A 25,233-nucleotide genomic window follows, 5' to 3' on the forward strand; every position below is an offset into this window, starting at 1 on the left:
ATGAAAGTTTTCCCTTCACTTTAGTGGCTCCTATATTTGACCTTTTTTTCCCCACGTACTTTATCGATTAACTCTGCATTATTACTATGACTATTTTTCCCTGGAGGGAGTTGGCTTCTACATCTACCTCAACAGTGCCACAAACACACAGTTGTTTGCACATTTCTCCCTGTGACTGCCAAAGTACTTCCCTCATCTTTCAACCTTCCTGACAACTAGTTGGCTCCTTCAGTCGATGCGTGCTGATGTTCAGCTCCTTCACAGTTCCCAACAGTAGCTGGCACGACCACCGAACATCTGCTCTCGTCCTCCAAGTTCGGATGCGTCTGAATCTCCGTGCTCAGACGTCGAATCTCAAACGTGCGCCATGATCTCTGAAGTCGATGGAGGGACACATTGCTGGCACCAGAAATCACTTCACTTTGATTTGACCTCAGCAGTTCTGCTGAGGGTGAAGTCAGCTGTTGCCTCAGATGATTCATCGACATATGTGTATATACAGTATATTTGTCTCTGGATTTTTGGATCTTGAACTTTTTTTTACCTCCATTACCAACCAAAACATTGTGATCATTAATGGCAACTTCAACAGTTTTCTACAACCATGAGATCCATTTAGCTCAGGAAGCTGATGCACAACCAAGTTGGCTGTGTTGCAGTTATCAAAGTCGGGAAACAAAATCGTGATGACCACAAAAGCTATTCTCACTTGATAAACATGCAACTCTCTTAAGATGAAGAGGCACCAGAGACACTAGTTCACAGAATCTGTTCTTTCAGTGCATTTCATTCAGAACTTCTTCTTCCTGTTTATGTTTGAGGAAGCCATCTTGGATTACATTCTCGACTTCCAGTTTAAAGACAACAATGAGTTCTTAGTAGCAGGTTTTTCATGAGCAAGGAGTTTCCATTTGTACGTAGCAAAGTGTTCCACGCTGCCTCCTGGTTTTGAAGCATGACCTACTGTTTTGGTGGGTGAGCGACCCTGAAGCAACTTTTGTCTGGGCTGACCTTTCCCACCTGGCTCTCAACACTAAACTCATCTATTCTATTTAATCCTGCCCCTGGAGGAGCCCTGCTCTGGTGAATATCACCACTGTCCTCTGGCCACTGTTGCGCGTTAGCCGGGTGTTTCTGTGAGTTCAACGTCCTTCAAAGCCAAAACACAGTGCCTCTACCATGTCTGGGTTTTTAATGGTCACTAGTTGAAGTAAATCTGGCATCATAGAGGACAAATGATCTGCTCCAATTGTTGCTACGGTGATGGACAGGTTGGGGGGAGGAAGGGAAGATGATGTTTGTGACAGTGTACAGTACAGTGGTCTGTAGTGAGCTCAAGGAGGTGATGAAGGAGAAAATGGAGGGAAGAGAAGGTCAGAATAAATGAACTGGAGTGTGTGAATAAGAAGAAATAGGAAATCTTAGGGGTCATTCATCCAGAGTGATGGACACAGACATGAAGGGGAGGTGAGGTGTGGAGAAGTTTGGAGACAAAGTTAGTCAGATGATTTGGACACGTGGAGTGGACCAAGAAGTACATGAAGAAGGGGAAGATGGTATGGTCGAGTGAAGGGTTGGTCTGAGAGTTTCCCTGACATTGCAACTTTGGTTGTCTCCTGCTTCTGCGGTGAGATAGACTTCCAGTTCTGACCTGGATCACCACGCTCCTTCCCGCTCAGGACGCATCCTTCTGTCTTCATTCCAGTGTTCCTCTCCTTTATTTCCCTGCTGCTTCTGTTGCATAACCCCTGACATTCATCCCACACGACCCCCACGCTCTCCTCCCGCTCCATCGCGTCCTGACTTTCTTTGTCGTCTGGAGGAGAGCAGGGGATCCACTCCGCTGACAAAAGGAGAGCTGATGACGTCACACCAGACGTGACACACCAGCACCTGCTTTGCTCTAAAAATACACACCAGAGGGCTCTCTCTCTCTCTCTCTCTATCTCTCTCACACACACACACACACACACACACCGTCTGCAGCTGCACTCAGCATTGGCTTCCACCTCCATGCTCGGTTGAGATGCCCCAGCTTTTACACAACCGCTGTCTGTGGTATCGCTGGTTTGGGTGCTACTGCCTCACAACCTGTCCTTCGAAGGTAGGAAGATGAGATGACGTCATCTGAGAAAGTTCCAGCTGTGGAGCTCTAGCCATAACATGACAAGCACCTGGTGATAACTGTGTCCAGTTTGACTGCCTGAGCCAGGGCTGTTGGGAGTCCAGAGGTCATGCTTGGCCCTGCAGTGTTGGAATTTAAAGATTACAAATACATACTGTGTAATTTGAGTGTCAAAAAGCAGATATTTGAACTATGTGCTTTTCACATTACGACATGTTTTGTGCTCATAATCCGCAAACTGAATCAGCAATGAAGGAATGTTAAATATGAACAGCAAACACAGACAAATATTAACTAACCTAACACTCACACACTGACACAGAGGCATAGTCGTGGTGAGGCTGTGCCGACAGCTGATAGACTGAGGTGTCCTGTGGTTTTCCCTCTTGCCATTGGTCATTTTGCCTCATCTGATGTTGCTATATTTTTGCATTAAATCTATACTTTGCGGTAATTCCACCTAAGCGATACAACAGACCAGGCGCGGTCTTGAGGTGTCCCATCGTGTACTGAAGGATTGAATGGCCTTCTGTTAAAATCCAGATTCTTTTGCCCTTCTACATGGATGTCATCTGGTCATAATGTTAAAATCAGACATTGTTATAATGGCAGCCTTTTTATGACATGAATTGCATTTGAGTTATTTGGTGGTTTTGCACTGTAATACTGTGACGGTGCTTCCAAGGTAAAGCCTGAATGTCCACTGGAATTCACAGTGTTTTCCAAGCATCTCACTTTGCACCAACAGGGAGATGGGGGCCACTGCCAGGGTAGTATCAGATCCCCAATGTTTGAGCCCCAAAACTGCATCCTGTGGGCAGCAAATGGTATGCGGGCCGCAAGTTTGGCTTAAATTCAGTTTAATTTGAATTGCTGTCAGATCCATCTATGCTGGGGTTGTTTAATTCTTCAATCAAACACTGGATTTATATTTTTGTTTGGTCCCTTTTATTACTGTACATGTTGTTACGCACTGTTTATTCTATTTATGTTGCAGCAAAATTGCATCGGTTAACATTAGTTTCTATATTCCTATCATCCTAAATAAAAAGCATTTTCCCTAATATTGTCCAAAGCCCCTCTTACGTGTTTGAAACTAGATTTTTCTTGTGCTGTTCCTTACGTGATGAAAAACCAGAGCACTTCTCCTCTTGTGTTCTCCTAAGTGGCTGTTTGTGTGTCACCCTGCACGACCCCCCTCCGCTCCTCGCGGTCATCACTGTAATTATAAATGTGTTCTCATTTCTGCGTTTAAAAAAAAACGCCAAATCTGTGCTGGTGGTTTCACACGGACTTGTCCACGGGGCGGGACTCTTTGTTGGCTCTTAGGCCGATTATCTCTGGAGCATCCGTCACAAAGTGTTGTGGACAAAAAGCCTTCCTTCCTTGATGTTAGTAGTGTACTGTTTTGCATGTATGAACAACTTGAGGAGGAGGAACCTCCTGTCCTATCATCTTTCTCATCCTTCAAATGGAATTTCATACTCTTGATATATTGGGGTTTAATATTCTCTGGAGGTGCAGAGAGTTCCGCCTCTGCGCCACTTGTAATAATCCACTTGCCTCAGAGTACAAATCCCTTTTTTTAGATTCAAGATGAAGCAACATTTCGACCACCTCGCCCGCTAATGTCGTGTCCTCCGTGTGGTCAGGGGTGTGGAGCCGGCCGGGCTGTCGGACTTGGAGATCATCTCTCAGCCGGTAGAGGATGAGAACCAGTGCTTGGCTCCGCCGGTCCAGCTGGTCAGTTTTGGCTACAGAGACCTGCCGCTTGCAGCGCTGGACCTGTCCATGGCCGGATCGCAGCTGCTGTCCAACGCTGACGAGGACGAAAACAGGGACGGGTGAGTAACAACACTGTCGCTGCAGTTTCAAACTGCTGAAGACAAGATGCTTCGGTGAAGATATATTCTACAGTAGATCTGTTGTTGCTCAAAATCTCCTCGGCATTGACCCTATGGGACCACAACCTCCATGTCATGTCTCCTTTTGCCACTATTAAATACCATTGATAGAAGTCACGAAAAACGTTATTGTCAGGGGAGCACACAATAACTAGCTGCTCAGAGCGATGGGGCCACCGGGCCCCAGGGCCCTCTGATTTGATCATTGAAATGTACTCGAGTGGAAGATCAGATTGGCCCTGTTAGGTAAAGTAAAGTCAGGTAAGATAAGAAGCACAAGGAAACTCACCTTTTGAAGACAGGAAGCGTCTCTCTTAATGATTTATCTACTTGTTGCCACCGTCTTGATGCTGAGGCTAATATGTTGTTGCTGGGAAAATTGACATTTGCGTCCTATACAGACGCCAAAGGCAGCCTTCAGTGTTGCATGTTGACCAATAGGTGTTTCAGGAGAGTAAAAAATGTTTTCCTTGACAACGTGTAAAAAAGAGCGGTCAGGGTTGGGTCATAGGGTGGCGCTTTGTTCGCGCTGGATAGCCCGTAACATCTCCCTTGGAATGAACAGCACCTCATATGATCATGTGCTTCCCTCACGGTGCGTACTTGTCTAGCATAAAGTAGTGATGACATCTAACAATCTTGTTATAATCCCAGCCCCTTCATTTGAACATCACCTGGGAGGGCAAACTTGCCAATGCCAATGCGTCACAATGCAACATAGGAGGCTCTTTTTCAGACGCAAAATTCCACTTGTAGATCTTGACATGTGATGCCTTAGCAGTGGCATTTGTGTTATACCGGCTGTCACTGTGTATGTGCATCTGGGGACTGCATGATGGAAAGAGGGGTCCCACAGAAAGCTTCTGGGCCAGTAACTGTCTTTATACGCCTATGATCACCAGCCCAAAAGCTAACTACCAGTCTCCGCCATATTATCAAGAATTTCTTTCTAAAAATTCCGTATCTTGTCAGAGCATTACTTTCGAGATATCACAATATTTCGCTTCAACAGTCTAGCAAAAACACATCCATTTGTTAAGTGTGGTAACACTTATGGAAACAACATACAATTGACCTCCAAATCCAAATGTTGATGCAATAGTGACATGGCGATCTGCACCCGAGACATTGATCATCGAGGGCACAGACTCACAGCATCATGGCAGTATTAATCCCATGTCGTCGTCTGGATCATCATCCATCATGCATTAATACCCCTTCGGCCTACTGGAGTCCTTGACTGTCCGTCCCTGCGGCTCTCTCTCTCTCTCTCTCATGTCCATCTATCATGGAGTGACAGGCCCCGGGTGGTCCGGCATCCATAAGTCAACCGAGATCGATGAATCATCTCAGTCTAAACACACATCCATCCCACGGAGCGTGTGAGGCTTTATTGTAAGTGACATACATACATGCACCGCACAAGCGCAGGAAACTGATAACATCAGTCAGTCAGTGAGGCAACAAGCTGTTTGTGGCGGTAGGAACGCGGCTTTAATGACGCTACAAATGCAGTCGCCCTGACGTGTGAAACATAGCAGCAAACCTGACTAGGTGAGAGTCCTCTTCAGCATCGGTGCTCCCCCTGACTCACAACCCACAATGTGGCATTTCCCGTTCCCGGAAGGGTCAACTCAGCAGTGCACTCACAGAACTAGAGTTACATACTTATGTTATGCTGTCGTACTGAAATGTAAAGGGCCACAAAGATTTTATTTTCAATTTTCGTGTCATTTCAAACTAGAAATATTCATGACTGCAATGGTCTTGTGGTGCAAAGACCCAGTCCTCTTCTTTCAGATGGTGTTTGTATTCGCTTCATAGGATAAACTTTCGAGGAGTTACGGTAGTTTGAAATGCACATGTGTACTAACGTCTGTGGCAACTCTATTGTCAATAAGGGGTTTAGGAATTACAACTCAGGGACCATAGATATGGCTGGAGGACCTGTTGCGGCCTGAGAGACGCCTATTGAGGACCTAGGGTTTACACTGTGATGAAAGTCCTTCCAGTTGGACCGAAACTGTCCATCCATTCTCGTATTCTTCTGCCAGTTTTCAGTGGTGCCTCATCAATGTGATGCTGGAGTGACCTGTCATGGCCTCTGTCCAATCTACATGCTTTTGTCATATGATATTGCTGTTTTGTTGGAACGATGATGAGCATATGGAATGATATGACTGCCACAATTGGTTAATAAATATCGCTGTGGTCAGCGATGCTGTGTTTTATTGGGTAAATTGTTGATGTATTAACTGAGCAGTTGTTGTTGTGGTCTCCAGAAGGCGCGTGTTTCTTGATCACAGACTGAAGTGAAATTGAGGGGCTGACCAGGATCAGACGCACCTGTGCAGCTCAGCGGCATGATTCCTTCTGAACAACAATGAAAAGACAAACTGTTGTTTTCGTGACTCATTTCGCGAGCAGCTTGTCCGACATATGGAAATGATCTCACATCACAGCTGTCCCTTCCATTAGTCACAACATCGACACTTGCCAGACCTGCCGAACGTCCAGTCTCGCTCCGTTCTATCCCCACAACTGTGACTCAAGCTTGGCGAGCAGCGCTCCGTCTCCGCGGGACACACACAAACACCAGAAGCTGTAGTACAAGCTCTGATCAGTACACACACTAACCAGAGCTCTAGCAAGTAATGGTTGATGAACTAAGCCGGTTATGCTTCAGTGGCACCAGTATTCTTCTTTCTTGACTCTTGTGGAAATGAAATTCACTCGTTCATCTCCAGAACTTCAGTCCTGAGTAACTATCGCCAAACATTTGATACAAAAAATTGAGTCAGACAAAGGAACTCATCCGTCAGAGTCTGTTTCACTCGGAGTCAGCTCCTTCGGCCCACTTGGACCCGATTCTTTTTCATTCCGTACACTTCAGCACCGCCGGGCTTTGTGTGATTGCGGCGGCGCCTCCTAATGGCTCGATCAATAGGCCTTAAACAGACAGCCGTCGACTGCTGCCGTAGTTTTTGTGCACCATCGTCAGGTTCCGTGGAACGGTGCGAGCTCTGCTGTCGGAGCTCTGCACAGGAGCCTGAAGATGGATGGCTGGACTCACCTGCAGAGAAATGGGGCAGATGAAATGAGGCTGTTTATGAACGTGTGGATGATGAAGTGAAGTTAGGAGAAGGTGGCAGTCGCCGAGCAAGTCACATCAATATAAATGAAAACGGAGGTTGGGGTGGAGAGGTGCGGCTGCTCCGATGACTCTGGAGTGGATTTCAGCCTCACACACTGACACACACTCTGCATGCACACCTCGCTGTAGTGGAGGAGCCGTAGCAGAGATATTTTCTTTTGTGACGTCGGAAGTGAGAGTGTCACATGCTCCATTGACTCTGCAGTGTTGAATGAGCTTCTTGGTTCTCACAAGGTGAATATCAGCAAGTTTTCCTGCCTCAGAAATTAGTTTTCTGTCCAGGAATCCTGCTCCGGTTGTTAATGAGACACCGAAACACAAATATGTCTCCTTCACCGACTGCACTTTCTGCCTCATCCTGGTGCTCACTGATCACACAAGAAGCACATATTTTGTTTCCTACTCTCAATCTCAAAGCTATTACTTTGAACACTCTGAATGTTCAACATTTTCGCTCTGACCATTGAGCAGTTTTGGCCGAGCGAATCTGTCCAACCACTTTCCTGGTAAATCCTCCAATCACTTTTTTTTATTCTCCTTTCATCCCTTTACCTGTCAGACTCCTTCAAAACGTCCATCAGTCTCCGCCCCTGTGAGGAGCTCTGTAACATAACAACAAGCACTCACTACACACTGTCAGCCTGGAAACTATCCACGGAACATCATCATTTAAAAATGCAATTATTTTATCATCATTTTTTATTTAGCATACTCATAAAATATTTTATTTTATTTTTTGGGGTTTGCTCTTGATATTCTCATTGGTTTTTGGAAATATGAGCGTTTTCTGGCTAAAAACTGACACTAGTTTTTACTAGCCATGTTTCAGTTGTGTTTCCAGAACAAAAAAAACTGCATTTGTCAAACAATCTGCAGCAAAATCAGGATTTTTTGGCATCAACATTCAATAAAAAAGTCTGAAAGGCTCTGTCGTATGAGGTCAGCATGTCAACAGCTTAACTCAGTTAAACAACTATCAACTAGTCCCATGAGGACTTGGCTTGAAGGATTCCTCGTTCCCTTGCATGGCACCTTGCTGCTAGTGGTAACGTGATCGCCAGCGTTTATTTTGTTTGAAACATAACCCGAAAACAGATGAATAGATTTCAATGAAATTCGGATTTCCATGTGGATTAGGGCTGAACGATATATTGTTATCGTATCTATATCGCGTTATGAAAAAGTAAAAACATTGACAATATCAAATCGTCCATGGCTCCAGTTATGTTCTGCGTCTTTCAGTTTGACTGCTAATAATATGAAAGGGATTTTCAATACTGTGGTTTTTCTATGTGTAGTAGTACAGAAAAACATCCTGTAGGGCCATTCTATTGGGTGAATGGCAGCTGTTGGTTCGTTGTCCATTAACGTTTCTAAACTTTGGCTCTTTGTCTATTTATACAATTTAGTTGTACATTTTCGTAAAACTAAAATAAAACGAACTAATTGTTTTTCCTGAATTTCTATGTGAGTCACATGAAGAGTCCAGACAGGAGCTGTTGCTCTCTGAAATGTAATTACACGATTACAAAGAATAGAATTGGAGTCAGGCTTCACTGGGCGGCGTTTCTCTTTGTCAGCTAGCAGATTAGCGCAGCAATAAATGAACGTGTGTGCTATCGTTTTTTGTCTATACTGTAAGCAGCAGCACATTTGTGAGTGGGGGCAGTGCCGTGGGGGGGGTTCATCAGGAGAGATGGCGCTGGTGTCAACCGGGTGATGAAGCACCTCCCGTCAGCCATGCTAGCATATCATGGCCTGCAGCAGTGTGAAGGTGGAGCTGACCTTACTGCTCTCTGTTGCACTGCACGCTGCCCTCGCTTGGCATCGCTGCAACACACACACACACATGCAGCAGCAGCAGCAGCAAAAGTGAACGCAGAGGAAGAGGAAACAAGGGCAGGTTTGGAATTCATTCTCACTGCGCTCTGTCGCTGCTGTTATCTAATCCGCTCTAATCATGGTTCACTTCATATTCCACTTATACTGGGCTGTCACACCTCATTAGGAACAGTCGCACTCCTTCATTGATGCCTTGGCACATTTGAATCGCCTCCTCGTTCTTTCCCTTTCGCCTCCTTCCATGCACCGGACGTTTACACCTGATAAAACTCCTCACTCCCCTTGTCTGTTAGTCGCTCACTTGTTAGAGTCAAGAGCAAAATAATAATCATGAGCAGAGGCTGTTTATTATCGTTTTTCTTCAAATTCCTCTTTCTATTCTTCCTCTTGTATTCTTCATCTTCCTGACCACTACTGTCCTAAGAAGTCTTCCCTTTCACTCTTGCTGCTCCTCAGTCTCCACCCTTCCGCCCTGCCAGCACTCTCTTCTTCACCCCTGTCTATCGCTCTGAACCGCTTTCACTACTTGACTCCTCCTGCCTCCCTTTCTTAGACTCATGCGTTTCATCTTTGGTTCCTCGGATCTCCAGCCTCCTCTAGTACATCCGCAGGCGTCATCATTCGATTTGTCCGCCCATCACCAAATCGGACACAGCGGAGCTTAGTTCGGAGCTTTGGTAGCAATGACGTTTAAACCTTGCATTATTTAGAACTCAGTGTTGTATTTAGTGGTGATGGGTAGATGAGGTATCATGAAACAATATTGCACATGCGACCATAGATGGCGCTCTTGGTTCAGAAATGATGTGTGACCGTGCCATCTGGTACCCTCTGAAAATTGGGACACATGAAACTTTATCAACCCATCACTAGTATTTAGGTACTTCCTAATGAAAAACGGGTATGGGTCACCCCTGGCTAGCTTCCAGATCGAGGCCCTCCAACGAAGTCCTGGGTCTGCCCCATGGCCTCCTCCTAGTTCGACACACCTGCAGTACCTCATGACTGTGGTGTCCAGGACCTCTTCAGTCACAGGTTGGAGAAGGAACTGGAGAAAGATCGACCAATAAATAGAAAGATTTGTCCTTTGGCTTAGCTCTTTCTCCACCATGACAGACTGAGGCAGAGTGACTGTTGGGCCATGCGCTGCTTTCACACACCACCTTGTCCCTCACTTGTGAACAAAAAACCCTGGATTGCTGGCTTGGTTTTGAATGATAAAAGTTACTATTTGCAGCGGCCATGTTTGAAGCTTACCAACTTTCTGATCTATGTCCGTCCCTCACTCACCTGAGGCCAAGAACCTTGAGTCGTAACGCATCATAAACCTGGTCTGCTCGTGGTGTCTGAGGATATCCTCGAGCGGTTTCAACAGGTGGGTCGCTTCCCTTGAAGTCAGTTATCTCCTCCGCTGGTCAGAAACCACCTGGTGCAGGCTGGTGAGCCTCGGTGGCCTGTGCTAAGCAAAAGAGTGTGCACAGTTGGAGATTTCCCTCAGCAGTTGATTTTACTGTTCCTCTCGCTGCTGCTTCTACCAGGAGAGAAGTGGGCGGCTCGGTGGGAGGCGGTTGTTCTAGCGAACATCAGGGGGCAGCTGCGATGCTGGCAGTTTTGGCGCCGTGGTAAGTGGACTGTGTTTATTAATAGCATTGGGTCCATCCATCTTCTTGTCTAGGAAAAGTGCTGGGAGGACCAGGGGCGGCGTGGGCTTGTGATCAGCACTTTTATAGCTGCCCACTCCTCCTCCAGTCATCAAGCTGCTTCTGTTTGTTTGCTGGCTTATTTTGGGCCCAGTGCTGGAAGTGTTGTCTTGTGAAAGGCAGCATCAGAGGAACTGTGGTTGAGACGTGCCGATCTGAAGCGTTGATCCGAGATCTCAAACAGTGCTGGGGTGAGGCGAGATGCAAACCAAACACTTAAAAAGGCATCGAAAAATATTTTTGTTTACTTGAAAAACAAACAGTTGAATAAAACAAATGCAATTGTTGAAAATTGGAGGAAACAATAGAAAAGACAGTTATAATATAAGAAACAGCAGAGTGAAAGCCAGCTGTAACGTCTTACATTTCGCTGCAGGTCGATATCTATCTACATCCGTCTTCATGTTTAATAGGAGAAAACACATTCGAGGCAAGTTAGTGAGCTCCTGGCTACTAGCCGTGGCTACGCACTGCCAGCAAACTCAGAAGTATCAATGCCATGGTAAATCAGTATAGAGTGTTTTAGAGTGTTTTTCTGAGTTTGACTGATCAGACACCCTGGTCGGTACTTGATTTGCTTAACAAGTTGTCTAAACTGTGTCAGAATCCCATTGTTTGCTCCAAAAAGACGTGTTTTTTTCACCAGCTACCACTATAGGTACTTCAATGTCGTCTGACAATCATACTTGAGTCAGTGGAAAATTCCAGACGACCTGTCATTGCAAAATGGCCTCTAAAGTTATTAATAAATCAAGATCTCGGTTACAGTATAAAACTGTGGTTTTTGGTTTGAGAGACTGCCAGGATGGCTGCAAGGGAAAGTGAAAGTGAAGCTTGCTTGCATGATATTACAGCTCCTTGGAAAGAGTGTTTGGGGTTAGTGCTACAGCGACGCAGCCAGAAGGTTGTGGGTTCTAGTCTCCCTCGTGCTTGCATGTGTGTTCTTCATGCACTGATTTTCTCCCACACTCGGCGATATGTGACCTGTTCCCGCCTCTCGCCGTGTGTAGTTGGGATAGTTAGACTCCATTAAGGGAAAACACAGAGGCATATGCTTCTCTATTTTTGAAAAATAACTTCCACTGGGTTAAAGTGCTTGGTGACTAGTGTGTAGCAGAACCAACACCACAGCCGCGGTGTGTCGTCACTGGAGGTGTGGTTGCCAGACACGCGGGGGAAAAAACATATGTTGCTGATTCGGCTTTTCCAAATGTGCAAAGCAAGGAGTCCTGGTTTGGTGAGCAACACCAGATGGTTCATGATCTAAATGTGCCGCTCCGGGTCAAGGGTCCAAATATTCCATTTCTGTGACGTGCCAGTTTTCCAAACAACAACCACGGCCATCTGCGTGTTTGCCAGAACCTACTGCTTCCTTGTTCTTTCAGTGAGCATTGGAGGAGGCGACCTCCCACCTGTGGAATCACCAACTCCTTCCTGTGCCGCTAACGCAGCGCCAACCTTTTCTATCATCAACACACGTCACATACAGTTCACCAGATCAAGCTAATTTGTCTCTGTAGAAAATGATATCACATTTCTACTTCCTAAATTCTTCGTCCAAAACATTCGATTGGATGAATAGATGTGTCAATGTGTATAAACGTGTGTTCTGTGCTGTATAAGCACTATCGCAGACAAAGAATTGGCCGTCCAGGTTGGTGCACTGACCCGGCCTCTGGGACCATCCATCTGCAGGTGACGGAGGATTGGCTCTTGTTGTGGAGAGACGGGTGTCTCAGGCAACAGATCAGTGTTTGACAGTTTCAGGTGCTGTTTCTTAGAAGCTCGACATCCACCCAGACGGCACTTCAACTTCTGTGGCTAGAAATCTCTGGAACTCAATCCCCCTGCGGAACTTCTCCCTTCCAAATCCATGTTGGTAAATCGGTCGCTGGACAGGAGACAACTTGTTTTTGCCGGAACTCATTACAGAAGCCTATAGGAAGAAGTCGACCCAGGTGGATCCATCTCACCTTCACTCGGGCGAAAAGTGAAATTACATTTTTTTTCTTTAAAGAAACAGATGGAGTCGTATATTCTAGCATATTGCAACATTGCTTTTTTCTGACAAATATACCGTGTGCGTTTGAAGGTTTCGTTGCTTGACCACGTTGTTTTGATGACACTGTTGGCGCCGGTCCTGTTACCCGGGTCCACTGGACACATGAGTATCGATCACGTCTACTCTCCTAATGAGCTTCACTCAATCTCCGGAGCGGCAGGAAACTGACACATGAAGGAAACTACTCGCCGCAGCTCAAGGCTTTTTCGTGAGGCATCGACTTGGATCTTCCTCAAAAGGACATCCAGTGATTCCTCTCTGGGTCACCGGCTCCAACTGTCTGCAGCAAACTAGGGTCGACCAACTGTCTGAACTTTCTGTTCTTATTCTGCTGACTTTCCTTGGTTGTTTTCGCTCAAGTTATGCGTCAAAATGGTTTTTTGAGACTCTGGCACCTTTTCAGATTGCGCGCCAGACTGGGCAGATTTCTCATCTCTGTACAATAAAACTACAACTTTTTGAAAATGATGTCATAGCCCCAGCATGTCACCTCAAGAGTTGTCACTCCACATCAGTGGAGAGTGTTGGAAGTTGCACAAATTTGTCCTCTGTTTTGATGGCCATTGAATAACAACAGCTTTTGAGTGTACTGTGAAGAACATATAGAGAAGAGCAGTTGAGAAGCTCAACAGAGAATAAGAGAGAAAGAGAGAGAAGAGTTTAGAACACATGTTGAAGTTGAGTTTTTCCCGCAAGAATTTTAACAAGTTATACTAATAACTGTCTTACCATAGACAATGTAGTGCAGGCGACCTCCGCGTCAACAGTCAAATAGTCTAGTGGAAATGCGCAAAAAGAAAATGTGACTTTATGCCCGTTTCCATTTGTTATTACTTTGCGATTATTGAGAGATGACATCATCATCTCTGCCATAAAATAAACAACACACTCGGCTGACAGTCCGGTCCAGTCATGGTTTATCTGCAAAACCATTACGACCAGGATCAGGAGTTTTAGATGCGATCACAGTGCTGAGATGGTTGTGTCCTCTGGCCGACATCTGTAGGTGGAATCACTCATGTTTACTGTGAGATGTCTCCACCACACACCCAGTCCGCAGGTCACCAACATCATCCTCATCGGTCAGCGTCCACTTCCCCTTCACTGAGTCTATTTTTCTTTCACCTGAGAAGCTCCAGCTCTGCGAGGACTGATATATCTCGCCCATCTGCTCTCGGGTGTGTGTGTGTTGTGTTGCTCTGCGCTGCCCGGCGAGTGTGTGACGCCGTGGACCATCAATATCAGCAGATAACTCAGGTTTATGACCTTGTTGACTCATTTTAATATCCCCACACCATCAATCTGATCCTGCAGCGGCTGCCTCGCTGAGGGATCTTACTGCGCTCCATGTTCCCTCTCAAACACCAATTCTTCAACCCCAGCTTTGCAGAGGAAAATTTTGCAGACTGGTTTGACTCCTATGTTCATCTAAAATGCTGTTTAATATCCATTGATAGGAAGATACGTGTCAGTGTGTGTCAGCTCTCTTCTGCTACAGCAGCGTGTGAAAGTCATTTCCCCTCTCAGATACAAACAAGCAGACAAAGTTGGGGTGAAAATATTCGCTGTGCCAGCGGTCGGTTCCCCTCCATTGCTGCCCACAGTTCCTGTTATTGGCTGGAGGTTATGCACCCAACACTCTAAAACAGCCAAACACAGCAGAAAAGAAAGTGCCGGCTGCAGGTCTGAGAGCCCCGGTGCTTCTTTCACCTTCACTGTTTAGTTCAACACCAACGTCCGTCACTGATGCGTTTTGTCTGTGTGAGAAAGTGGTGTGTTCGTGGGGAATTCATAGATGATTGACTTCAATGTATAAAATATATTTATTAAATATATTTATTTAAATTCCAACTTCAACTTTTTTGGACCTGATTCGTGCATTTTTTAAATTTTATTCTGCTACTAAGAACAATAATAATAATAATTTTAAAATACATTTATGACTTCACCAAAGAGGTTCTGTATTTATCGTTTATCATTTATTATCAAAATATCTTACAAATATGACATTTCTAACTGATAACATTTCAAAGACACTTTCAGGAAGCTTGGAGCTCTGGTTTATGTTGATGAGACAAGGTTGTGGAACAAACGAAACAAAATAAAGATCTAATTTCGTCCGTCTTAGACGCCAGCATCGCCCCCCTGCAGACGCCTTCATTGGCTCCGAGCAACAGGATACCAGCTAATGAAGACGTGCTCAAAGTCATGTGACCTGCTGGCATGTTGCTCCTTCCTGCCGGTGCAGAATGGAAATGTGCATCACCGAGCCAAATTTCCACTCCAGCTGGTGAGAGGTGACGGTTCCGCTCCCACTGACAGATCATCTCTGGCCCAAGTGATGCTCTGAAATCATGTTGAAATTGAACCTGGAACCTGGTGTGATGCTTCTCGGGCGTCTCAGACTCCGGCTGCTCCTCCTGCCTCAACACTGAGCTCCTTCATCGCAGTTTGAAAAGCGCAGCATCAATATTCTGGTCCTCACAGAGCCTCAGTGTCCGGTCCCTTCAATGACCGCGATTCTTCATTCCCCGCACATTTCCACCCCTGCAGGCCATCTTGACTAACAGCGCCTCTCAAACTTTTTTGCAGCTACTCCAACTGGCTGAAGCCCTGCTGCGGCCGCCAGGTGGCGCTGTGGCAGGTCTGTCTGCTGAGCGCGGGCTTCAACTGCGTCCTGGTGGCCAGCGTGATCCTGGTGGTTCTGTTCCTGTCGCTGGAGCTGCTCATCGACACCAAACTGCTTCAATGTAACGTTTGTTTTCTATAGTGTTAGTATGCATTATAAACTGTCTATATTAAACGTGATCCCGCTGCTACCGGCTTATATTTAATTACTACTTGAGGTGATATTTGACACAGGTTTTGGACTTAATTTGGCACATTTTATAAAAGAACTCTATTAATTTTATTTGTATGTAATATACACTATGTTTATTATTATTTATTTTTTTGATGTCAGCTCATTTAGGACCTCAGCTGTGTTCACTGACATGTTTTTATGTGTGCTTTTATGGTCAAACATTTTGATATTTTTCCATTTTGTCATTTACATTGTCATATTTTATTATTTTACTAGTTTCCAACGCTTTCCAGTTTGCCAGCATCATTCACTGGATCAGCCTTGTCATCCTTTCGCTCTTCTTCTCCGAGGTGAGACCTGCACACACATAGCACACACAGACGTTTGACTTGTCTTTGAGTGGACCTCTCATTGCCATAACCATTTCCCCAGCCTCTTACCCTAAACCTAACCATTCAAAACAAATACTGTAGCTAACCTTATGTAGGACCTAAACTGACGTTGAGTTATAATAACAGTTATTTTGAAGTTTTAATTTTCAAATTGAGCCTTAACCTCAACATGGCCAGCAAAGTGTCCCCACAAGGAACTGTATTTCCAAGAATTGGTCCTCAGAAGTATATGACAGAAGAAAAATACACCAAATACACTTAAATCACATTTTGTACTAAAATATGAAAAAAAAACAAGGATATAAAAAGAAAAAAAAATGTAAACAGGCCATGACTTAAGGTGCGTAAAATCTTATCGCATATATGTTATTTAATTCTCTGTATTCGCTGTACAAATATTAGGTCCCAAGTGGTGACTATCTTGGTAACAGAACTATAGTGTTCTATGATATGAAGGCGCTTTGTAACAAAGTGTTTATTTCATGGACTCACTAAAAGGATCTTATTTACTTTAGCTTATTTCTAAAAATGTGGGACTAAAAACAGACAACGGGAAAGGAGAAAAATAAAATCTATAAAAGAACTTTTGAGTGAGAATTCAAGGATTTTAAAAACTATTATTTCTTACCAACTGTACCAAACGTCTGACCTGGCAGCTGAAGATACTCTCAGAATGCTTGATGTTGTCCTCTGTCAGGAGCTGGCTCTATTGTGGCCTCATTTTCAAAGGCCTGTAGGTGGCGCACTTGGTGTAAAAAAAAAAAAAAAAATGTGACAAATGATTCTTCTGTCTGTTGTTAGACCGTCTTCAGAATCATCGTTCTGGGGATCTGGGACTACATCGAGAACAAGGTTGAGGTGAGAGTTCAATGTCAGTGCGTCACTTACAAGTAATAAACTGAAAAAATAAAAACACCTCTAGTGTTTAGAGGCGTTTTTATTTTGTCCGACAATTCCACTCCTGTGTTGCTTAATAAGGCTTGTATTTTGCCGTCATGGTCTCAGGTGTTCGATGGCGCCGTCATTGTGCTGTCGCTGGCCCCCATGGTGGCCTCTACGGTGGCCAACGGCCCCAGCAGCCCCTGGGATGCTATCAGCCTCATCATCACTCTTCGCATCTGGAGGGTGAAGAGGATCATCGACGGTCAGTCCCAAACTGTGTTGCTCTCTTCGCTCGGCGGTGTTCAGGGCTACAGCAGTCCTTTTATGAACCGAGTTTCTCAGTGCAGGGTGAGATGGTTTTTGTTTTGGAGGCCCGTGACCCAGTTGGGATGAAGCTCAGCTCATCTGAAATGAAGGTTCTTCACCTTCACCAGGTGCAGTGTTGCCACAGTTACTTTGATATAGTATACTTGGTGACAACAACAAAATTCTCAGATCTCTGGTTAAGCAGATTCAGACCAGCAACTAGGTGAACATATCTGCCGTCGGTCTGTTCATGACCCGATAGATTCCATACCAGGAGTCTTAACCGCCGTCCAGCACGTCGCCTTAAAAGTTTCAGAATAACTCTTGGTTTGTGTGTCATCGATCGACGCCGGAGGATCGATGTGCAGCAGCGGCCGCGTCCCTCTTTAACATTCAGCTCCACTCTTGTTTTCCGAGGTATGAACTCCTGATTTTCCCTCCTCCACACCTCGACCTGCTGGGTTTGATATCTGTGAGTGATTGAGTTTCCATCTCAGACGGCCTCCGAAGAACACAGCCACGAATCCCACGCAAACATTCCACCAGCACAAATAGGTAGCAGCTCGGCGCGAGTGGAGCGCCGCAAGCCTCTCGACGGTCCAAAACAGCAAAGCGGTTTCAAGAAAGGCTTCTGTCAGTGGAAAATGAAGTCTTTCTCAGGCAACAATGAGGGAAGCGAACATGAGTTTGTGAGGTCAAGGAACGTGTAAGGGCTTCAAATCTGATGAGAACACATGCATGTTTGTGGAAATCGTGACGTCATGGTAGTAGTGAAGCTTTGTTGGTCCAAGAGTGTTGGAGATGAAGAGGATGGGGTTTCATGTTGAAGGTGCGACGACATCATGGTCAAGATCGGTGGAGGTGGCAGAGGAGCAGAGGGGTCATCTCATATTTGACCCTTTCATTTTGACTCTCGTTCTCCCAGCGTACGTGCTGCAGGTGAAGGTGGAGATGGAGTTGGAGATCCAGCAGTGCGAGAAGACCAAGGCAGTGAGGGAGGAGCAGCTGGAGCGTCTCACTCAGATCTGCCAAGAACAGGCCGTGAGTTCACTTCCCGCTGTCGCCAGGAAAAGAGCTTGATCACAAAGCTACACGTTTATTTTTGGATCCAAATTTTACATCACTAGCAGCTTCCTGTGACTGGAAGAATCCCTCTGATTGTCACAGACCAGCACAGCTGAGTCTGGTCACCTAAACTAAATCCTCATGACACTCATTACAAGGGGAAATTTGAGGTCACGAATGCATCATTGTTCCTGAGAAGAAAGTTATTTCACATGAAAATATTGTCATCGAACTTTAGTGTTAGTCCCGATTTCTACCACACGAGGGCGATGCTGTCGCGCGTTTAGAATTACGCACCTGAAATACATTCGGATAGTTGCGGAAGATGAGGATGTATATTAAATATAAATGTTTTAGCACATAGGAATTTAATGTCTAATTAATTTGTCATTATTTCTCAAAAACTATGAGAGTGAAGAGAAACACATTGTCGATTGTCGATAGAAAATACTTGGATATGTAGTATCCACAGCTAATTAAACTATTAATATCATATTATGAAATGATAAAAATTCAGTTCACAAGTTATTTGATCATTGACTTAAGCGTGCTATTCTGTTTTTGACCAGACGATGGCAGCAAACCTCCACATTTCTTCTTACTTCAGGGTTGCGGTCATGGTTAGGATGGACTGGACAGCACACTGTAGATCACTGTATAAGTGTTTTGATATTCAAATTTTCAATGCTGTCTTGGTAAATGCCCCGAATATTTCGTACAATTATTGAACGTCTGGATGATCGTTTTCAGTGTTTCATGTCATACAAATATTGAGGTGATTTTAATCGCAAAAATACGTGCCACCTATCTGATAGTTCCCTCTTCACATTTCACCACGCTCAGTTCGAGATCCGGCAGCTGCGCGCCCACTTGGCCCAGCAGGACGTGGACCTGGCTGCGGAGCGGGAGGCGGCAATGCAGATCCATCACGTCTGGAGCAAACAGGGCAGGAGCTTTCAGGTCGTCGAGGGCGCGACTCCCGCCGAGTCCGACGACGAGGCGGCTCTGAGGAATCCCAGGGAGCCGCTCACGACTGCAGGTAGGGGGCGCTGTTGGGCAGTGGCGTTTCATTAGCTTCTATGAGCGTTTAGGTCTTTTAAAATCAGAGAGTATACAATAGTCGCCTTTTAATCGTCCAAAGGAAGGAACAGATCCGGGATCAAGAAGTCATAATTCTTATATATATATATCAGATATCACATTAAAATGGTCGGAGATCTTTCGGTAAATTATTTGCATGTAAAAAAGCAGAAGTATAGTTGGGCAACCTCAGCTCCTGACTTCCTCCAGGCTTTACTTCACCTGAGCTGAGCCGCGCTGTCCCCTCAGGTGCGCGGCACAGATGACAGACCTTCACCCAGCCGACTCAACTATGTACATAATCGTGTGGAACAAAAAGTCCCTGATGGTGTAACATCAGGCCAAGTGGATGCTGGAGCAGTGTAGAGTTAATGTGGAGCAGTAGCCCTGGAGGGTCTTCGGGGCCGGGCTCTTAGCCCTCCGCGCTCACACGTAACAGCCTCCTGACCGCAGGCTCGCCGGGATCAATACCGGAGCAGAAAAGCTTTTAGGATCCAGCAGGCGTGTTCCCCCGACCGCCTGCAGCAGCAGCAGCAGCAGCAGCCTCTAATGTCTCCCTCACCCGCTCCCCTCCTGACCCAGCCTGCTTGGGCTCTTTGAGCGACAGAGTGCTCTGTGCTTTGGGCCGTGTTGGCGGGCTGCTGTCAACATCTGTTCCCATTCACCTGCAAACCGCAACAGGGCAGCGCCGTGGCCGCAGCACTACCCCCAGGGCATGTGGGAGGCAATCTGGCTCGCAGGAACAAACTGGCTTTTTACCGGAGCACGGAGGAGGCTCACTGTACTCCAGGTCACCTCAGGTCAACTTACACTCATTTAGATATCTATCATTGCAACCATGAGCTTGTCTTGGCATCTGTCGCCCCATTTTTGTGTCAGACCGCCACCCAAACCACACTCCGGTCCTTGGCAAAGTGTTGACATTGCTCACATGTCGTGAAGGGCTGATCATGAAACAGTGTCCCTCACTTTCAGAGGTCAGTAGGTGGCACTGTAGGTTTAAAAATAATGTTTGCTCCAAACCAAAGAGTGCTATCTAATGGAGTCTTATTGTTTCATGAAGCCTCATCAGTGGTGATGCATGGGTGAGGTATCATGAAGCAGTACTGCAGTGAAGAAACATTGTCCACATTTTCACAGGCCACTAGATAGCGCTCTTGGTTTTAAAATGATGTGAGGTTTCATTTAACTAGTTGGTCAAGTCCAAACATTTTACAGCACACAGTGCCATCTGGTGGCCTAGAAAATCAGGACACTGTTTCATGAAACCTCATCTACCCATCACGACTTATCAACCATGTGGCATCAAGAGATGATGACATTGGAAAAGACGAAGCAACCATCCGTCTTCCATTACTCGCCCCCCTCGCCCCAATGGACACCTCACCAGGGAGTCGTCCATGTGACACCCTAAAAAGATGCCTAAGCCACCTCCACTGGCCTCAGGTGTGGTGTTATCGTCGAGACCACCTGAGTGGGGGTCAAGACCAGAGCATGTCAAGACAGATTACAGACACATTAGTCTGCTTGTCACTTGTTTCAGGTGGTTGGTGAGGCCAACTCCTGTCAGGAATGGTGAGCTGCAATTGTTCCTGTCTTTCCCATCAAGAGCCAGAGCTAAAAAACAATTTGCTGTTTGTAGTACAATAAAATGTTTAAGATCTACACATGTACAGGAAATAAAGTAGATGACTGAGAGCCTGAATGCTGCCTTCAGAGCCAGCTTGGCGTGGCCAGGTGGCGCTCCACATTCTCCCCTCTCAACGATAAACAAGATCATCAAAGGAGTGCACAGATGGTTTTAACAGGCACGTAGGTGGCAATCAGCACTTCTCAAAACAAAATGCAGAAAGTTATTGGCTGCATTTTAACTCCATAATCCAACACATTTGTGATTTTTTTTTTTTTTTTTTTACTGCAGCAGACTCGACTGGTAAAATCCTGAGACTGAGACTGTACTGCAACACTAGTCAAGTGTGGAAACCTGTGTGACACCAAAAGTAGCTCAAGAACTAGCAGTTTAGATAAAAGTAAATAAATAATGAAAAATAAATTGAAAAAAATAGAAAGAAGTAGACGTTAAAAGTCCTGATTGACTTATTTAAGGTGCAACAAAAAAGTCTGTCAGTATTTAATAAAAGTAACTGCTTGCTTTATTTTTCTCTAAATTCATCTGAATAAATCAGGAATTGTGAAAGCTATGCAAGCTCAGCTCATCAATAGATTAAAAATATGAAATTCATTTGGTTTAAAATGTTTGGTTTCTTTGGTTTAAATCGCAATCCTTGAGGACGTGAATCTCCATCAAACCTGCCGATATCAAAAGCAGCGGCTGACTTGCATATTCCCATCTCCACCTGGTTATTTGAGCAGTGATGTAGAAGTGACACCGGTTAAAAATTCATATCTGGAACTGTGAAAAGTCGCTCCTCCTCTCACGCGGACGACCCGCTAGCTCGCCTGTCACAGAACCGAGCGTCTCCCGCATGGCTCGGACGGCCCGTTCTTTATTTCCTCCTCCTGAAGACTCATGTGTTATTAATTGCCGAGCGATTGTCTCGCTCTTGTTTCAGTGAGTGCAATGCTTCCTCCGCGGGGTTTGGCTCAGGGATTAATATTTTAGGCTGAAAAATAAATGAAATTACCCATCAGAGTCTGCGGCGCGTCCCCGGGGACCAGGGCTAGCACTCAGGCTACTCTGGCTTGGCACTCAGCCGGCAGACAGCCAGCTCAAGACCAATGAAGCGAGGAGAAGAGCGCCGCCGAGCCACCAGTGGAGGGACACGCTGGCCTCCACAAAGAGCTCCCCAATCTTCCTCGCTACCATCAGTGCCCCACTTTTTCAGTCCCGGTCCGCTTAATGCAGCATGAAGAGCGGCCTCTTCTCACATGCCAGCGAAGTGACTTCTGTCAATATGTGGTTGTAAACAAACGACCGATCGTAAATGTGACATCGTACAAGAGTGATACGAGCCGTGAACACTTTTAACGGCTCAAACTTTGGAATAGCAGCCTTTGTAAGGTCACGAAACCCCCCCCACAACTCTAGTCCAAACTAAGTCCAGCCATGATTCCACATGACCTCTGAACCCTGCCCTCCCATGCTGTAATATATTGACTTTGGGAAAGTGGACTTTTGCGTCCTATAGTGACGCCAAAGGCAGCCGTCAGCGTTGCGTGGTGACGCAATAGGCTTTCAATTGAAGCACATGTTCAGCCTTCCACGGCTTTTCCTGACACCATGGGCGTAGAGTAAAAATAAGGCGGAGGTTGACGTTCTCAAGTCGCTCAAACGGCTGTGCAATGAAAAATGTCATGTCCTCCACTGACACGCCTATGTGTCAACACGCAACAAAAACCCCACTTTTCCGTAGTCAGTATATTACGCCATGTTAGTAAATATGGGTTGGAGAAGAGCACCGATAAGTGAAGGCCCACATTGGAAAAAGCAGACTCCCCAAATGGGAAGGAAAATAGTAGCAAGGAGCATGAGGTGTTCAGCAGAAGCCGACCAGTGTCGGAAGGGCACCTGACCTGAAAATCTCCCCAGGATTTTTCTTTCTGTGCCCAGGATGTGATAACAGCAGAGCACTTTGATCATCCGTAGTCTGTTTAAAAAGTGGAGTCCTGCTCCAGTCTAAAATGTGCCCAGAAAAGTAAGCGACGGTTGGACCGGGTTTATATGCGGACAGCAACCTGATCCACAAATAGCTTAATTCACAACTCTTGGTCGTAATGAAATTTCATTGCCGCATCTGCAGATTGTCCTGTTTCATTCCTGAAGAAGTCGGTCACATTGGTTGCCAGGACAAAAGCAGATCATGGGTCAAAAAGCTGATGTCAGTTTCCCAAACTCTGAGTTTGATATTGTGTTGTCTGCTCTCCAGATCCACTGGTACGTGACGACATGAACAACTACATCAGCCAGTACTACAGTGAAGCCACCAGTGGTGAGTCTGCATGATCAAAACACTCATGCTAAAACCCAAAAAGCAACTCTGGACGTGGCACTTGGAGAACAGCTCACTTCTTTATTTATTTTAATTTTATTTATTTTTTATTGTTCATTATTTTACAACTCTTAAAGTCCACTTGACAAGCTGACACCTTAAGAGAGAGATTGTGTTCTGGATTTAAGGTCGTAACCTTCAGAACCTGTAGCTGTGTAGAGTCATTCTCCCTCACTTTTGGTTCTACACTTCACTCACACGACCAAGTCAATATTTGTTTTTCCTCCAGACACAGGAGGAGCCGGTTTTGGTACTCGGATCATCACCACCGCAGCCATCGACGTCCACCTGCCCACCAACCCCGCACAGGTGAACGCCACGCTGGCCATGGAGCGTGTGGGCAGCACCATGAGTGACACCAGCATCTCTCGGTCCAGCGGAAGCCTGACGGCTCGGCCTCGCAGTAGCTACACGCCGGCATCTTCCTTGACAGACTGCAGCAGGAAGGAGCCGAGCCTGACCTACAGCTGCTGCCCCCCCGCTGAGCCTCACAGGAACCCAAGTGTGGTGGTGCAGGAACTGCTGTCCTCCCTCTCTGAGGAGTCCTGTCTGGCTCGAAAAGGCTTGTCAGTGGACCCGGTCAACCTCAAACTCCCCAGTCCCACTGGATCAGAGACGGCCAGTCCAGAGCTGGACCACAGAATAAACATCTTCAACTGCAGGAACCAGGTGGAGCGGAGAGATCAGGGGCGGGGCTGTGTGTTGCTACAGACCAAGCCCCTGATCCACCTGCAGGGCGGCGCCACAGAGCCCTCCATGGAGGAGAAGCGCAGGCTCCTGGCTCCTGCCGACGCCCCTCTGTCCGACACATAGCCAACGCTGGAAGCTCTGGAGCGGTGGGGAAGCTTTAAAACCAGGCCACGCGGGAGTGAGTCCGATCTCAGCCAGGTCTGAGCTAGAGCCTTAGCTTTTAGCCAACACTGATCCTTAACTCAAAATGGCTGCGTTCAAACTACCAACTGCTCATTTTGGAAACGTTAGTCCGCGATAACGCTGCGGAGAGACGAGCGCCGAGGTTCAGTGTTCCCTCTGATGATGTCCTGCTGCCTTTGAACTACACTTGAATACTCACCTCCTTCTTTTCCTCTTCTCTCCTTCTGTCTCACTTACCAGCTCTTTAAACACCTGTTCTCTATTTTCATTCAACATTACATTTCCTTATGTTGTTTTTGAATCCCTTGCCTAACATTTGTGTTTACCTTCCTTCTGTACCCTTTCCTCTCCATTCTTCTTTTGGCTAGGTTTCCGGCAGTGATGGGTAGTGATGGGCTTCATGAAACAGAGACCTCATTTTCAGAGCCCACTAGATGGTGCCCTCTGCTTCAAAATTGGAAAATCGTGGGTTGGACCAAGTATTTCAATGAAAACTCCAAAAATGAGGACACTGTTTCATGAGGCCTCATTGGTTTGTCACTAGTTTCAACTATTAGTTTGTATCCACCCCATTTTCCTGCCCTCAACCTTACTTTTGTTCACTTAAATATACAGATTATTTCTTGTGCTTTGTTTCTTTCCTTCATCTACTGTACTTTCCTTTTAACCTTTCTCCCTCATTTCTCTTTTCTTTCCTTTCTTATTCTTGGTACATTTCTTTTCTTCGTTCCCTCATCATTACAGTCGTTCATTTTCTTCCCTCATTTATCAGCAGATTTTCTTTCTGTCATTTCTTCTTCCTAGATACTTTTTATTTCTTGTCCTCTCACTGGTGGTGGGTTGATGATGTTTCACAAAACAGTGTCCTGATTTTCAGAGGCCAGCAGATGGCACTGTCTGCTGTAGACTTACATCATTTCTAAACCAAGAGCGCCATCAATTGGCCTCTGAAAATGACGTTTTAACAACCCTGCAATTCTGTTTCATGATACCTCATCTACCCTTCACTACCTCTCACTCTTCCGCTTCTTTTTT

The 25,233-nt window shown here is 45.8% G+C and overlaps 1 protein-coding gene across 4 annotated transcripts in view; it reads left to right on the forward strand.

Annotated features, from left to right (window-relative positions):
• LOC128758573 (transmembrane protein 266-like) overlaps positions 1 to 24,967 on the forward strand; it is a 33,328-nt gene extending 8,361 nt beyond the window's left edge. For 3 of the 4 annotated variants that reach the window (XM_053864658.1, XM_053864657.1, XM_053864660.1), the window contains 9 exons: positions 3,778 to 3,969; positions 15,380 to 15,537; positions 15,867 to 15,940; positions 16,784 to 16,840; positions 16,988 to 17,126; positions 18,096 to 18,211; positions 19,079 to 19,274; positions 23,203 to 23,265; positions 23,555 to 24,967. In XM_053864658.1, the coding sequence (XP_053720633.1) occupies positions 3,778 to 3,969; positions 15,380 to 15,537; positions 15,867 to 15,940; positions 16,784 to 16,840; positions 16,988 to 17,126; positions 18,096 to 18,211; positions 19,079 to 19,274; positions 23,203 to 23,265; positions 23,555 to 24,138 (1,579 nt within the window). In that variant the 3' untranslated portion in view covers positions 24,139 to 24,967. The remainder of the gene's footprint in view (positions 1 to 3,777; positions 3,970 to 15,379; positions 15,538 to 15,866; positions 15,941 to 16,783; positions 16,841 to 16,987; positions 17,127 to 18,095; positions 18,212 to 19,078; positions 19,275 to 23,202; positions 23,266 to 23,554) is intronic. The other variant, XM_053864661.1, reaches the window with a different exon arrangement.
• The last annotated feature ends 266 nt before the right edge of the window (positions 24,968 to 25,233 follow it).

Source organism: Synchiropus splendidus, chromosome 5, assembly GCF_027744825.2.
Source record: "Synchiropus splendidus isolate RoL2022-P1 chromosome 5, RoL_Sspl_1.0, whole genome shotgun sequence".
NCBI lineage: Eukaryota > Metazoa > Chordata > Actinopteri > Syngnathiformes > Callionymidae > Synchiropus > Synchiropus splendidus.